We start from the raw sequence: 17,170 nt of genomic DNA on the forward strand, positions 1-17,170 counted from the left end.
AAAAAAAAAAAAAAAAAAAAAAAAAAAAAAGAAAGAACAGAGTACTCTTTCCCCCATCAAATTGTCTTAGCACTCTTATTAAAATCTGCCTTTTTTTTTTTTTTAATGAAAGGAAATCCTAAGATTACCACTTGAGTAGTTTCCAATGTGAATGAAAGGATCAAAATAAATGACAACAATAACCTATGAAAAAGCACTTTGGGAGGCCGAGGTCGGTGAATCACTTGAGGCCAGGAATTCCTGATGAGCCTGGCCAACATGGTGAAACCCCATCTCTACTGAAAATACAAAAATTAGCCATGCATGGTGTCGCACACCTGTAATCCTACAACATAATAAATGCACATTCTATACAGAAATACACATGTATATGAAACGATGTATGTAAGTGGTCACACACTGCAGCAATGATTGTAACTACAAAAAGCTGGAAACAACTTGAATGCCCATCGATAGGGGCTAATTATAAATTAAGGTATATCTACACTTTTGAGTTCTATGCAGGAAATCTCTAATGTCCTGATATGCAGAATTCACCAAGATAAATTTGCTACATAAAAAAGTAAGATAACAGGTTTATCTACTGTGAGTCTGTGACAATGTTTATTTTAGTATCCACAAATGGCTTCTCATTCTGATTTTATATATTTTTCCTCATAGAAAACATGCAAGTTTTACAGTTATACAACTAAAGAAGTATTTTGTCTTTATGACATTTATATCATAAAAACAAATGTTCTGTTTAAATTCATTACTAGCTAATGTCTAGCCAGCCTTCAACTATAGCAATTAACACTGTTGGTGAAACTGGCTAAACCAAAGGGGCAACTGGTGATAAAGAATCTGCCACCCCTTAGGAATGTGGGCATGCTTTGTTAAGAAGGTTGAGAGCAAATTAAAGCGGTGCTTAACTTCTGTCAACTCCTATCTTGCTTAATTTCAAAATTCTGTATCTACAGTGATTGAGCAACTGTTTTCCAAGAACATTGTTTTTATCCCCGTCTCTAAAAAGGATGTATAACAGATGTATTCTGTAATCTGCTGTTAAGTGTCAAGAAGAGTGAAAAAGGTGTTGGTGCTTGCATTTAATTTTGCTCATTCATAAGTAAATTATCTGGAAGGATAATAAAAACTCAGGGAAATATCACAGAAAATATAATAGGAAAACAAAATGAACAGGATATAAAAGTAGGATAGAAAAGGTATGCAGTATTGACATATTATTAGAAATAAAAGACATAGCTAAAAGAGTTCAAAGGTATCTTTGTGGAGGGGAACAGAGGGACTGATTTTTTTCTAATATAAACTTGCCTTTTGGTAATATTTGACTTTTGAAAGTAAGTGCATGTATTACTTCGATTTGAAAAAAAAAAGAAAAAGAAAAGCTAACATATATTGAGAAGGTGTCAAGCAGTGTTCTCAGCATTTTACATTTGTTAAATAATTTAATCATCCCAACAAGCTTATAAAGTAGGTACTATTTTATCCCTTTTTAAAACAAGAAAGTCAGCCAGGCATGCTGGCTAACGCCTGTTAATCCTAACACTTTGAGGGGCTGAGCAGGACTGCTTGAGCCCAGCAGTCTGAGACCAGCCTGGGCAACATGGCGAAAACCCATCTCTACCAAAAATACAAAAACTAGCCAGGCATAGTGGCATGCACCTGCATCCCCAGCTACTCGGGAGGCTGAGATGGGAGGATCAGTTGAGCCCAGGAGGTAGGGGAGGCAGTGAGCTGTGATCGCACCACTGCACTCCAGGCTGGGTGACAGAGTGAGACTGTCGCAACTACAACCGGGAAGCAGGAAGGCAGGCAGCTTAAGGCCCAGAGAGATTAAATAACTTATTCAAGGTGATACAGCTAGAAAGAGGCAGAGTCAACATTTGAACCCAAACAACACAACTCTATGGCAAATACGCTTTTTTGAGACAGGGTCTCACTCTCTTGCTCAGGCTGGAGTGCAGTGGCAAGATCATGGCTCACTGAAGTCTCCACCTCTCAGGCTCAACCGACTCTCCTGCCTAAGACTCTTGAGTAGCTGGAACCACAGGTGTGTGCCACCACACCCAGCTAATATTTTAATACTTTTTGTAGAGATGGCGTCTCACCTTGTTGCCCAGACTGGTCTTGGACTCCTGGGCTCAAGCGATCCTCCTGCCTTGGCCTCCCACAGTCCTAGGATTACAGGTGTAAGCCACTGTGCCCAGCCCAAACATTCTTAATGTAGTGTCACAATATCACTCTAAATTGTCCTACCATAAAGTTGAAAATTAATTTTAAAATTTTCCAGTTAAAAAACATAAAATATATTTCAAATACAGAATACCATGAAAATGCTATTGTCAAGAGCCTATCTCACTATACTACTGAATGAAAATTCTTCATTTTTGTAAAATAAACTTAGACTTATATTTTGTGTTCCAAACAAGATGCATTCCTTCAGCTAGGTGTGCACTACCATGGTGTTTCTGCTTGTCTTTCTATCTTTATACAATAGTTATCCCATATTTATGCCTTTTTATTTTAAGCCACTCCTTTTTGGGGAAAAAGGATGATTTCATATAACATATGAACAAGAAAAATGTTTCATATAAAATTTAAACTTGTTTATAAAAAAAGGTAACCAAGGGAAATACATTTGTTATAAGAACAACAGAAAGTCTAATATCCTTAACTAAAGATTCATCAACAATAATATAATCCAATTTGCAGAGAAGAGCAGATTCAAAAGGCTAATATTTAGCCTTACTACCAATAAAGTATACACAATTGGAAATGAGATATTATATACTGTCTCACCTACCTACCTGGCAAATACTAAAAATAATTATAGCACTGGCAAAGCTGCAATTGGCCAGGCACACTCATATACAGTTTATAGTAACATCAACTGGCACAGACTTTCTGAAGATGAATGTGACCGTATGTATGAAGATATTCTACTACTCAACTATCCAAGAAAATAATTTAAAATGCAGTAACACTAAGTAGTCAGTGAAATATTAGAATCAACTTAAGTGCTCCAAAATAGAATGGGGGACAAGGAGGAAGGATGCTTACATTTATTATCATAAGCCTAAATAAAATGAAATTCTCCTTGGGAGGCCGAGGTGGGCAGATCATGAAGTCAAGAGATCGAGACCATTCTGGCCAATGTGGTGAAACCCCGTCTCTACTAAAAATACAAAAATTAGCTGGGTGTGGTGGCATGCGCCTATAGTCCCAGCTACTTGGGAGGCTGAGGCAGGAGAATTGCTTGAACTCAGGAGGCGGAGGTTGCAGTGAGCTGAGATCACTCCACTGCACACCAGCCTGGCAACAGAGTGAGACTCTGTCTCAAAAAATAAAATAAAATAAAATAAATAAAATAAAATTCTATAACAACAATGTTTTGATAACAAAAATTCTACTGGAATTGTTTTGATTATCCAAATTTTTTTCAGTAAACATGAAAAAATCTCAGATGGGAAAAGCAAAGTTTGTGTGTAATGCTGTTTCACCTACCTTGGTGGCTGTTACTGACGTAGCCAAGTTTGTGGTTTTGGAAGAGGATCCATTAGAAGTTGCTGGCGGTGTCTGAGCCACTACAGATTTACTGTTTGTTCCATTAGCAGCACTGGCAGAGTGGGAGAAAGTAAATTTGAAGCCACCAGGAGATGTCCTTTTGGGAAGGTTTTCCTTGTCTTCACTTTCTTTTGCTAAAGCAAAAGTAAAATTTTGAACGTATATCAATAAATACTGCTAAGTCAAAACATCTAAAAAGAGCACTAATTTAAAAACTTATAAAACATTGCTGCCTGGGCACGGTGGCTCACGCCTGTAATCCCAACACTTTGGGAGGCTGAGGCAGGCAGATCACCCGAGGCCGGAGTTCGAGACCAGCCTGACCAACATGGAAAAACCCCGTCTTTACTAAAAATACAAAATTATCTGGGTGTGGTGGCGTATGTCTATAATCCCAGCTACTTGGGAGGCTGAAGCAGGAGAATCACTTGAACCCGGGAGGCAGAGGTTGTGGTGAGCTGAGATCATGCCATTGCACTCCAGCCTGGGCAACAAGAGCAAAACTCTGTCTCAAAAAAAAAAAAAAAAAAAAAAAAAAAAAAAAAAAAANCCTAAGAACTTTTTAAAAAGTAGAGCATGATGTGTACAGTGATGATACGGTTTGGCTCTGTGTCCCCCCTCTCAAATCTCAAATCAAATTGTAATCCCCCTGTGTCAGGGGAGGGACCTGCTGAGAGGTGACTGGATCATGGGGGTGGACTTCCCCCTTGCTGTTCTTGTGACAGTGAGTTCTCACGAGATCTGGTTGTTCTAAAGGGTGGCATGTCCCCCCTTGCTCTCTCTCTCCTGCTGCCATGTAAGACATGCCTTGTTTCCCATTCACCTTCCACCACAAGTTTCCTGAGGCCTCCCCAGCTACGTGGAATTGTAAGTCAATTATACCTCTTTTCTTCATAAATTACACAGTCTCAGGTAGTTCTTTAGAGCAGCGTGAAAACGAACTGACACAGAAAATTTGTACCAGGAGTGGGGTACTGCCATAAAGATACCTGAAAATGGCAAGGCACGGTGGCTCACGCCTGTAATCCCAGTACTTTGGGAGGCTGAGGAGGGTGGATAACTTGAGGTCAGGAGTTCAAGACCAGCCTGGCGAACATGATGAAACCTCTTCTCTATTAAAAATACAAAAATTAGCTGGGGGTGGTGGCAAACACCTATAATCCCAGCTGCTCTGGTGGCTGAGGCAGGAGAATCGCTTGAACCCTGGAGGCAGAGGTTGCAGCGAGCCGAGATTGTGCCACTGAACACCAGCCTGGGCGACAGAGTGACACTCCATCTCAAAAAAAAGATACCTGAAAATGTGGAAGCAACTTTGGAACCGGGTAATAGGCAGAGGTTGGAACAATTTGGAGGTCTTAGAAAAAGACAAGAAGATATGGGAAAGTCTGGAACTTCCAAAAGACTTGTTGACTGGTTTTGACCAAAATGCTGACAGTGATATGGACAATGAAGTCCAGGCTGAGGAGGTCTCAGATGGAGGTAAGGAACTTACTTGGAACTGGAGTAAAGGTCATACTTGCTATGCTTTAGCAAAGAGACTGGCAGCATTTTGCCCCTGCCCTAGAGATCTGTGGAACTTGAACTTGAGAGAGATGATTTAGGGTATCTGGTGGAAAAATCTCTAAGCAGCAAAGCATTCAAGCGGTGGCCTGGGCTGGGCATGGCACGGTGGCTCACACCTGTAATCCCAGCACTCTGGGAGGTTGAGGTGGGTGGATTACTTGAGGTCAGGAGTTCAAGACCAGCTTGGCCAACATGGTGAAACCCTGTCTCTACTAAAAACACAAAAATTAGCTGGTGGTCATGGTGGCACACACCTGTAGTCCCAGCTATTTGGGAGGCTGAGGCAGGAGAATTGGTTGAACCTGGGAGGCAGAGGTTGCAGTGAGCTGAGATCATGCCACTGCATTCCAGCCTGGGCAACAGAGATTCCGTCTCAAAAAAAAAAAAAAAAAAAAAAGCCTTCTGGCTGTTTCTAAAAGTGTATGCTCATATGCATGAAGAAAGAGATAGTCTGAAATTAGAATTTATATTTAAAAAGGAGCAGAGCATAAAGTTTGGAAAACTTGCAGCCTGACCATGCAGTAGAAAAGAAAAACCCATTTTCTGAGGAGAAATTCAAGCTGGCTGCAGAAATCTGAATGAGTAACAAGGAGCCAAATGTTAATTCACAGGCCCAGAGGCCTAGGAGGGAAAAATGGTTTTGTGAACTGGGCCCAGGGACCTATTGCTCTGTGCAGTCTTGGGACACTCTGCATCCCAGGTGCTGCAGCTCCAGTCATGGCTAAAAGGAGCCAAGGTACAGCTTGGGCCATGGCTTTAGAGGGTGCAAGCCCCAAGTCTTGGTGGCTTCCATGTGATGCTGGGCCTGTGGGTGTGCAGAGGGCAAGAACTGAGGTTTGGTAACCTCTGATTCTCAAGCCATCTAGATTTCAGAAGACATACAGAAATGCCTGGATGTCTAGGCAGAAATCTGCTGCAGGGGCAGAGCTCTTATGAAGAACCTCTACTAGGGCAGTGCAGAAGGGAAATGTGAGGTTGCAGCCCCCACATAGAGTCCCCACTGGGATACTGCCTAGTGCAGCCATGAGAAGAGGGCCATCATCCTCCAGACCCCAGAACAGTAGATCCACCAACAGCTTGCACCATGTACCTGGAAAAGCCACAGGCACTCAACTCCAGCCCATGAAAGCAGCTATGGGGGCCGTACCCGGCAGAGCCATAGGGGCAGAGCCAGCTGGGGCCTTGGGAGCCTACCTGTTGTATCAGCATGCCCTGGTGTTAGACACGGAGTCAAAGGACACGATTTCAGAGCTTTAAGATTCAAAGACTGCCCTGCTGGGCTTCGGACTTGCCCAGGGCCTGTAGCCCCTTTGATTTGGCCAATTTCTCCCATTTGGAATGGGAGCATTTACCCAGTGTCTGCACCCTCATTGTATCTTGGAGGTAACTAACTTGTTTTTTATTTTATAGGCTCATAGGCAGAAGGGATTTACCTTGTCTCATATGAGACTTCGTGCTTGGACTTTTGAGTTAATGCTGGAATGAGTTATGACTTTGGGGGACTGCTGGGAAGGCATGATTGGTTTTGAAATGTAAAAAGGACATGAGATTAGGGAGGGGCCGCGGTGGAATGATAAGGTTTGGCTCTTGTCCCCACCCAAATCTCATTGTGAACTGTAATTGTGTTGGAGGAGATGATTGAATCATGGAGGCAGAATACCCCCTTGCTATTTTTGTGATAGTGAGTTCTCGTGAGATCTGGTTGTTTAAAAGTGTGTGGCACATTGGTCGGGCTTGGTGGCTCATGCTTGTAATCCCAGCACTTTGGGAGGCCAAGACGGGTGAATCATCGGAGGCCAGGAGTTCGAGACCAGCCTGGTCAACATGGTGAAACCCCATCTCTATTGAAAATGTAAAAATTAGCCGGGTGTGGTAGTGCATGCCTGTAATCCCAAATACTTGGGAGGCAGGAGAATCGCTTGAACCCGGGAGGCGGAGGTTGCAGTGAGCTGAGATCACGGCACTGCACTTCAGGCTGGGCAACAAGAGTGAGACTACATCTCAAAAAACAAACAAACAAACAAACAAAAGTGTGTGGCACCTCCTCCTTCACACTCTCTGTCTCCCGCTCCACCATGGTTAAGATATGCTTGCTTTCCTTGCGCCTTCAACCATGACTGTAAGTTTCCCGAAGCCTTTCAGCCATGTTTCCTGTTAAGCCTAAGGAACCGTGAGTCGATCAAACCTCTTTTCTTCATAAACTACCCAGTCTTGGGTAGTTCTTTATAACAGTATTAAACGAACTAATACAAGTGATAAGTCTTTATCAGCTAGAATCTTAGAAATCTCAGTATTAGGAAGGACCTTACGGATCATAACAAAATTAGCCATCCTATGCTAGAACTCTACATTGTGGTATCTAGCATATCCATCTAAAATCTCATGAGCTGTCTGACTCTTCTTTTATTGTCTCCCTGTAGCTTCCACTCACTGATTCTACACTTCTTTACTCATTGTAAAAACCTAGTAATTTCTCTCACAAGTCAACATTCCAAATGCCTAATGACAATGATCAAGTCTGTAAGTCCTAAATATTCCAGGTTCCCTTTTCTGTTTGTTTTATGACATAGGTGTCCAATCCCTTTTAACATCTGGTTATTATTTTTATATATGATTCTTAACAGTGTCTCACTCAACACTGGATACAGAACTTCAAATATGGCTGTATTGCCTCTTTTGACTGTAGTCAGGGCAGTACCTATAATGAGTAAAGGCAGAAGAATTTGTCAAAGGTACCCATTCCTTAGGACATTTTAATAGGCTTTTTGCTCCACCATGCTGAGGCAAAACAAACTTATCAAATTAATGAGTTGAAAATGAGTAGGAACAATAGTTTCAAAGAAAATGTAATAAATTTTCTGAGAATTGCCTTCAGAAAATGTCACATTCAAAATCACAAACTTACATAATAAATCCAAGAAAGGCTTTTATCTTCTAAGACATAAATTTTTTGTTTTGTTTTTGAGATAGGGTCTTTCTCTGTTACCAGGCTAGAGTGCAGTGGCAGCTCATGGCTCACTGCAGCTTCGACCTCTTGGGCTCAAGTGATCCTCCAGCCTCAGCCTTCCTAGTAGCCGGGACTCCAGGTAAGTGCCACTGTGCCCATCTAATTTTTGTGTTTTTTTTGTAGAGACAGGGTTTTACCATGCTACCCAGGGTCGTCTGGAACTCCCGGACTCAAATGATCCACCTGCCTCAGCCTCCCAAAGTGCTGGGATTACAGATGTGAGCCACCATGCCCAGCAAGGTATAAATTTTAATTAAATATTTAAATGACATACACAGGGCAGTATTCCAAAAAATGGTAATTCCTCAGGCCACAGAAATAAAATGATTAGTTCTTTTGAAAGATATAGTACTAGCAAGATCTTCATTTTATAAAACAAGTTAAGCACATCTGAAAGCCAAGGGAAGTTTTATTTTAGTTTTTCACTTCTCTTGATAGTATATCTTTATGCAACTTTCGTAATTTTAAAATTTCAAAGAGCAAAGTTACTTGTTTGAGTTCAGTTTATCAGCTGTAAAAGACACAGGCAAAGTACTCTAGAAGGTTTCTATGAAGCTATATGGTCTCTGTTATTACTGAGAATTTCAGTATAGAAATAAAGCCAAGACTATTCACAGAAAGAAAAGTGTAAGTAGGTAACTCAATTTCTAACTAGCAAATTAATAGCATTACAAAATGGCAAATTTGAAGAGAAACATTTTAAACATGAAAAGAATTCCCAGACAGATTTGGAAAAAGTACATAATTTTAAAAGAACACAATTTGGTATAAAATTCTTGTCTTTCTTGCTTTATAAACTACAAACAAAACTTCACAAGCAACAAAATGATTTCTGCACTAAATAAGAGGGTACACTGTGCAAAAATTCAGAATTTGAATACCTTTTTTAGTCTCCATAAACTTTTCATAATTATCTGGAAAATCATCTTCTGGTTTAGATTTTTCCGCTGGCGCCACAACCACTTTTCCTTCCTCTTCTTCATCTTCATTAAACCACATTTCTTCATCTTCTTCCAAGGCTTTTGCATCTCTGCGAAATCTGTTACTACGCAATATAGATGGTACACTGTAAGAAATATATCACAAATACTGAGTAATGATTTAAAGGTCATAACCAGATTGAATTGAAGGAAAGATATGTATAACCAAGAGGAACTGAAGTAATTTTAACTGACTATAATTTATATCAAAATAATCTCTGTAATGATAGAAGATGTAGCCAGAGAACACTCCAAAATATTTTAGAATGTTGTAAATTAAACTAAATATTCTTAAGTTATAATCTTCTTAATACAAAAATTAAACTAAATATTCTTCTTAAGTTACAATAAAATACAACTACTTAAGATAAAGTAGTGATTTATCATATAAATGATATGGGGTAGTGGGGGACACCTTACCCTCCTATTCAACTCTATGCTATCCAGTGATGAAAAGAAACTTCCTCAATAAATTTCACACAGAAAATCTGAACTACAGACAATTTTGGACACAATTTTTTAGGCTATAAAAGCAGTATACTTAAACCATACCTGTTCAGTTTCTGATTTTGTCTGTCTTTTTCTTGCTCATATTTAGTCTTCAATCCTTTGAATGTCTGAACATATTCAATCGATTCAAGTGCTTTATAAAAGTTTTCAACTATATGTGCAGTAAGAGACTTGATATCTTCCTGTACAAGCACAAAATTTACATTTAAAATATAATACAATGCTTATTAGAAGAAAAACTTTAAAATTTTGTTTTGTAGTTCTAAAGCTGATCAAAAAAGGTTTTTCAAAATCACCTTCCAAAATGTAATGTCCTGGTTTCTTTACACATGAGTCAGGACTGCACAGAAAACTTGAAAAAAAAGGAGAAGCAATTTACTGGAGCCCTTTTGTAGGACTATAAAGAACATTCGAAAAGTAAATAGATTTATTTTACATCTTCTGTTTATTTTTTGCATTTTATATATATATATATATATATATATATATATATATATATATATAACCTTNNNNTTATATATATATATATATATATATATATATATATATATATATATAGCACCTTACAACTTAAAAAGCACTTTTATATACAATTTCATTTGATCTTCGCAACAATTCTTTGAGATAGGTTTTATTATCCCCATTTTAGAGAAAAACAAAATTGAGGCTCTAAGAGAGGCTGGATGGTTTGATCCAAAGCACACAGCTGGTTAGAGGGCAGATGTTAAAATTACGTTTTAAAAATACTCACGGTGATGGATATCCCAAATACCCGGACTTGATAATTACACATTCTATGCATGTTAAAATAAATATGTGTACCAAATACATCTGTACAATATTATGTATTAATAAAAGAAAAACGTATTTTTCAACAAACAGGTGTTATTTAATGACTTCCTGTTTAACTGCTATCAAAATGGGATATGGCTGTGGTGGTTTTCTTTCTGGTACATTTGTTAAGTTTTTGAATGAGCCTAACTCCACCACATGTATTACATAGCAGTTGGCAAAGGCTTGATGACAAAGAGATCTCTCACAAGTCTTTCTCACATCAGAGGCTGGCTCTCACATATAGAAGAAGAAAAAACAACAGAGGATACATCTTACCTAAGTAATAAGAAGCACAGATTTCTCTGACTATATTATACACACAGATCTGATAAACTATCTGGAATTCTACTTGTCTATTCCTATAGTCTTCCAATAGTATAATCTTTGTGAAATAAACTACTTGATAGTAATAACTTCTAAATTCTAAACCATCACTGCAGATGCATGCATGCCCAGTAGGCTTATTTAAAAAAAAAAATTAAAGATGTGATTCAGGACTTTATAGATAATACTACATAGTAAGAAACACACAGGCCATTTCTTAAAAAGATACACCATAATTTGGTTGCATTATGGAATTTAAGTCTTAAAACTAGTTCTCCTGTACATCTCAATTAAAAACATGCAAATCAGAAATTAGAAACCTAGGCAATGGCTCTGTTATATGTGAAACGAAAAAATACATTAAGTTTTGGGGCACAAGGTATACAAATCAACCACTCAAACTTATTTTCAGAAAAACAATTCCATCATGGGCATAGGGACGGGGTTGTAAACCCTACAATTTGCTTTATCTGTATCTCACCAAAATGTTAAAGGATAAAAATATAAAGTAAATAAAACAGAAAGCTTTGATTTATTGTAGCAGTACAATGGGAACTAGTGAGCTAGTTAACCACGTTTCTTCTTTCACAAGGTTAAAGACTCCTATCCTCTTCATCCTTTTAAAAATCATATACTTGGCAATTGACCACTTTTAGAAAAACAATCCAGTCAGCCAAATAATATTCATATGAGAACAGCATGTTATCAGTAGATATCTGATTTGTAAGAAATAAAACTAGAGAATGAATTTCTAGCTTCGACTTTCTTTTTTCAAATTATTTCCAGCCAGGTGCAGTGGCTCACACCTGTAATCCAACACTTTGGGAGGCTGAGGTGGGAGGACTGGTTGAGCCTAGGAGTTTGAGACCAGCCTGGGCAACACAGGGAGACCCCATAAAAATTAAAAATTAAAATTAAAAATTAGCCAGGCATTTTAGTGAATGCCTGTATTTCCAACTACTCAGAAGGCTGACGTGGGAGGATCTGCTTGAGCCCAGGAGGTCGAGGCTGCAGTGAACTCTGATTGCATTATTGCACTCAAGCCTGGGCGACAGACAGCATGAGACCTTGTCTCAAACAACACAAAACAAAAAATAAAACCCAAATTCTTTCCAACCATGTGGCCATTTCCTCAGTAGAATGATTTCAGCATGTTTAAGTACAGGCGAAGTAAATTTGTTGTAGTGGTTCTACAGTTATCTGTCGCACTCCTGTTATTCACATAGATTGCCCTCCAGACTGTTTATGACAAATCTTCTGTTGCCTAAAACTAAGCTGGGACAAAGCTTCAAGTTCTGACTGGTCCTGATTGTGCTACTATCCAATGGATGTTCTTGCATAGGTCACTTAATAACTTTGGGTGTCTTAATTCCCTGATCTATAAAATACGGTAATTGGAGTAGTCCATCTAACTTCCTGATCTCTTTAACTTAAAATTCTAGGATTCCATTCTACCTTTTATGCACCTTGTATAATGTCTACCAAATGAATTTTTTTTGAGACAAGAGTCTTGCTCTGTCACCCAGGCTGGAAGGAAGTGACGTAATCTTGGCTCACTGCAACCCCACCTCCTGGGTTCAAGTGATTCTTGTGCTTCAGCTTCCCAAGTGGCTGAGACTACAGCTGTGTGCCATCACACCCGGCTCATTTTTGTATTTTTAGTAGAGCCAGGGTTTCATCACGTTGGCCAGGCTGGTTACTAACTCCTGACCTTAAGTGATCGGCCTGCCCAGGCCTCCCAAAGTGCTGGGATTACAGATGTGAGCCATCACACCCAACACCAAATGAATTATTTTTCCATCTTTATTCTTTTTAAATCACTACCTTTACAATAAAAATATCACCTTCTCCTAAAAGATCACACGACTAAGGCATGATTGACTGAAATGTCCACATACACCAAATGAGATCATAAAACATTGGGCCAATAAAAAAGGAACTGAGAAAATCAAGTAAATATGGGCTGAAAGACTACGCTGAATTTCACTTTTATATTTCACAATTAAAAATATTAGTGTTAAAAAATATTAGCGTCAAAAATAAAAACCACTAAACCATAAGCATGTGGCAAATAAGAATTAAAAAGCTACTGATTTTTTAAATTTCAGTTCATTAGAAATAGATTCTAAGACACATGGAATATATAATTTCAGGGGTGAAAAGGGAATGAAGCAACTTTGCTTACATATAATTCTTTTACTTTTACATAAAAAATTATTTATTTGCATAAATTACATATAATAACTGTTGTTTTATATAAACTTACCACTCTTATAAATTCAAACAACTCAATAACAGCTGAATTCAATAGATTGTACCGAGTTCCATTATCCAGAAGTGCATTTATAACTGGCTCAAAAAGATTTCCCTTGGTGATGTAACGATTATAAAATTCATCTTTAAGTCCAATTATCCGCCTCATAAAGCGAAGAGCACCTAATAAAACATAATATAGGGGATAAGTTAATGATCTTACTAAAATCAATTATTATACAGGTGTTTTCCCACTATAAAGCAATGTATATGCTCTTCTAAAATGAAAAGTATAACTGTGCATAAAGTAAAAAGTAAACTCCTCTAAAATGAAAAGTAAAACTGTTCAGTAAAACTGGACTTTGAGGAAAACAGAGCTGCAGAGGACCGCTCAAAACCTGTACAACTCTGTAGCCAGAACTAACAACAACAACAACAACAACAACAAAAAACAGTAATTGGAATCTAGGAGATAAACTACCCAGGCAGGTAGCTCTACGACAGAGATTAAAAAATATGCAAAATGCTAGCAGTATTTAGAGCAGTGCTGGTAGATGCTGAGACAATGCAGTGAAGGCAGCTCAGAATCAGTTGGGGGCACTGTCATTAAGGTGGGCACAGGAGTGGGCAATCTGCCATGAGCTAAGATTGCCTTGCCTCTCTGAGGGAGAGAGCTTTAGAGGCAAAAGCTTGTTTTTAATTTTCTGAAAATACAGCTAAAGAGGCTCCTGATGCCAGATGCCAATCACATAACAGGAGATCTAAAGGTTTTTTACTTCTTTGATCAAGGCTATTTCCACTCACACTATTCTACTTCTCCTTGCCTTGAAAAAAGATTTGTGCCGAGGCGGGCGGATCACGAGGTCAGGAGACTGAGACAAGCCTGGCCAACATGGTGAAACCCCGTCTATGAGACTCTGTCTCAAAACACAAACAAACAAACAAACATTTGTGAACCAATCCTATCTCCATATTATAATGACATCATTCTCTTATGTACCAATTGCTTACAAGCTATTTTACCTGGCTAAACATGCACTTGGCAGATCAGATTGTATTTGTTAAAAGCAAAACAGAGTAATGAATAAGAAGTACAACTTCACTTCACATTTTAGGATACTGAAAAGAAATCTCCTTTTTAACTCATGAGTAGCTAAATAAAGCTTACTAAATTTAGCAATATTACTGCTAAAAATTTTATGGAAGAGGAAGGACTGTAATTTCAATCCTTTATTTTTATATTTGTTGATCCTTTAACTTGTACACTTCCCCCTAAGTAGTTTAATTTATTCTACAGATACCACTAGCCAAATCTTCAAAACACAAGGGTTCTGATTTTATAAGTCATTTTCTCATTCCAACCCTCTGTTCAGAGATGAAACTCATTAAATAAAGAAGTGTGCCTGTCACAAGAGGTTCTAAACATTATCTGAGAATAAAACAGAAATAGGCCACATAAGGGATAAATGTTAATTGTAGCACCAAATAAGTATGGGGAGAAATGTTAGACTTGCAATCTCCCCTCTTTTTGTGGCAGGATAAGAAATGGTTTACTTAAGATGCAACAGACTGAGGCACTGACAAGTGTGTGAGCAAAGAGGCAGACTTATACACTGCTGGTAAATGAACTGATATGTACACAAAACTATAGTTACAACAGCCCTGCTTATAATAATAGAAATCTTGAAATGTTATAAACATTTAAATATTGGAAATTGTGGCTGCGTGCAGTGATTCACGCCTGTAGTCTCAGTGCTTTGGGAAGCTGAGGAGGGTGGATCACGAGGTCAGGAGTTTGAGACCAGCCTGGCAAACATGGTGAAACCCCGTCTCTACAAAAAATACAAAAAATTAGCCGGGTGTGGTGGCAGGCGCCTGTAATCCCAGCTACTTGGGAGGCTGAGGCAGGAGAATCACTTGAACCCCGGAAGCACAAGTTGCAGTGAACCGAGACTGCACCACTATACTCCAGTCTGGGCAACAGAGCGAGACTCTGTCTCAGAAAAAAAAAAAAAAAAAAGGAAATGCACTCAATTGACATGTTCATATTAAGGGAAGTACTCTGCAGTCATCAAAAAGTACTATTTATAGAGAACCAAATAGGAAAATCTGTCTTAAGAACATCAACCATTCCAAAATTAATATAAAAATATAATGTAATTCCAATCAAAATGAACTGGATCTAATCATTTAGTTATTATGAAAGAAAAAAATGTCTAAGAACCACCAAGAAAAGTATGAAAAACAAAAGCAAAGGGGTCTCAGTAGGTATTAAACCTTACAACAGAGACATGATAATGCCTGGCATAATATAATAAACACTGGGGTTTTTTTGTTTTATTTGTTTTTTTTTTTTGAGACAGAGTCTTGCTCTGTTGCCCAGGCTAGAGTGCAGTGGAGCAATCTCAGCTCACTTTAACCTCCGTCTCCCGGGTTCAAGCGATTCTCTTGCCTCAGCTTCCTGAGTAGCTGGGATTACAGATATACACCACCATGCCTGGCTAATTTTTGCATTTTTAGTAGAGATGGTCATGTTGCCCAGGCTGCTCTCGAACTCCTGACCTCAGGTGATCCACCCACGTTGGCCTCCCAAAGTGCTGGGATTACAGGCGTGAGCCATTGCGCCTGGCCAACACTGGTACTTTTTCATTTGGTGAAATTAAACGACAATCCAGAAATAAAACAAAAGTATACATATGTTAACTTATACTTGTATAACAGAAATTATATTTCAATTCAGAAGGAGACCGGGTGCGGTGGCTCACGCCTGTAATTCCAGCACTTTGGGAGGCTGAGGCGGGCAGATCACAAGGTCAGGAGATTGAGACCACGGTGAAACCCCATCTCTACTAAAAATACAAAAAATTAGCCGGGCGCGGTGGCGGGCGCCTGTAGTGCCAGCTACTCAGGAGGCTGAGGCAGGAGAATGGCGTGAATCCGGGAGGCGGAGCTTGCAGTGAGCTCACATGTGTTACATATATAAATGTAAAAAAGGAAATAAAGATATTAGAAGAAAGTGAGAATATCTGTATAATCTTAGGACACAGACTTTCCTAAGCAAAACAAAAAACCTAAAAGTCATAAAAGGAAAACAAAGACATTTTTGTCATCACAAGGAAATTTTAAAGTTATTTGGAAAACAACACTATAAATAAAGGCAAAGACAAAAGACAATGAAGATAGACATGTTCTCCTCAAAACATGATAAACCATTAGTATCTCTAATATGCAAAAAGCTCTAAGAAAAAGATAACTGGCAATTCACAACAGATAAAAATGCAAAGTACACTAATATATGAAAAGATGCTGTCAGGGAAAATGCAAATTAGAGTAACAATGAGATACCACATTTTCCATTATCAGATTGATAACATTTTAAAATTAGTAACACTGAATGCTGGGAGAATATCAAAGTGCTTCAATTTTGGGGGAAGTAATCTGGCAGCTATATGGTAAATTAAAACTTAAAGGGATACATTAAAAAGTATAAAACAGATAAACATTTTGTCTTACCAGTCCCATTATTGAGAATCTATCCTATAGAAAGAAATAAATCAGTACTTAAAAGATTTATGTATTAGACTATTTACCACAGTGAGGTTTGGAGTGGCAAAAAAGCAAAAACAATCTTGTAATTTATTCACTGGAGAATGGTGGAAGAATCTGTGGAAGAGCCATACTATAAAATCTTACTCAGCTATCTCCAGGAATAAAATCAGTCTACACAATATTGATTAAGCTAGAGTAGTACTAGGGGGCTGAGAAATGTGTTGGTATGATCCTGTTTTGTAAATATAAAAAACACAAAAAAATCCTCTATACATGTGTGAATATGTTTATTATCTAAATTGGTACGGGTATTAAAAAAAGAACGCAGATAGTTAACACTGGCTATTTTAAGTCCATAAAAATAAAGATCAGGGAGATTAACATTTTTTCTTTACATTAAATTAAATGTCTATATTTAAGCTATAATTTTTATGGTCGGAATAAAATCACAAAATCCTTTTCATTTGGAGGGAGGATGTTTCTTTCTCTGTTTGCAGGTGAAATTATGAAACTTTTTTAGTTTATAGTCTGCCAAAAATCAACATTGATGCAAATATCAGGATAATTATAAAGAGTGACTACTAAA

The 17,170-nt window shown here is 38.2% G+C and overlaps 1 protein-coding gene and 1 non-coding gene across 4 annotated transcripts in view; one reads left to right on the forward strand and one right to left on the reverse strand.

Annotated features, from left to right (window-relative positions):
• PPP4R3B (protein phosphatase 4 regulatory subunit 3B) overlaps positions 1-17,170 on the reverse strand; it is a 71,864-nt gene that overhangs the window by 7,354 nt on the left and 47,340 nt on the right. For all 3 annotated transcript variants that reach the window (XM_025353650.1, XM_025353653.1, XM_025353652.1), the window contains 4 exons: positions 13,049-13,218; positions 9,667-9,806; positions 9,016-9,200; positions 3,505-3,698 (listed from right to left, as the gene is read on the reverse strand). In XM_025353650.1, the coding sequence (XP_025209435.1) occupies positions 3,505-3,698; positions 9,016-9,200; positions 9,667-9,806; positions 13,049-13,218 (689 nt within the window). The remainder of the gene's footprint in view (positions 1-3,504; positions 3,699-9,015; positions 9,201-9,666; positions 9,807-13,048; positions 13,219-17,170) is intronic.
• LOC112605478 lies at positions 10,553-10,700 on the forward strand. The gene has a single exon (XR_003115464.1). It is a non-coding gene; the product is annotated as a small nucleolar RNA SNORA12 (small nucleolar RNA).

Source organism: Theropithecus gelada, chromosome 13, assembly GCF_003255815.1.
Source record: "Theropithecus gelada isolate Dixy chromosome 13, Tgel_1.0, whole genome shotgun sequence".
Taxonomy (NCBI): Eukaryota; Metazoa; Chordata; class Mammalia; order Primates; family Cercopithecidae; genus Theropithecus; species Theropithecus gelada.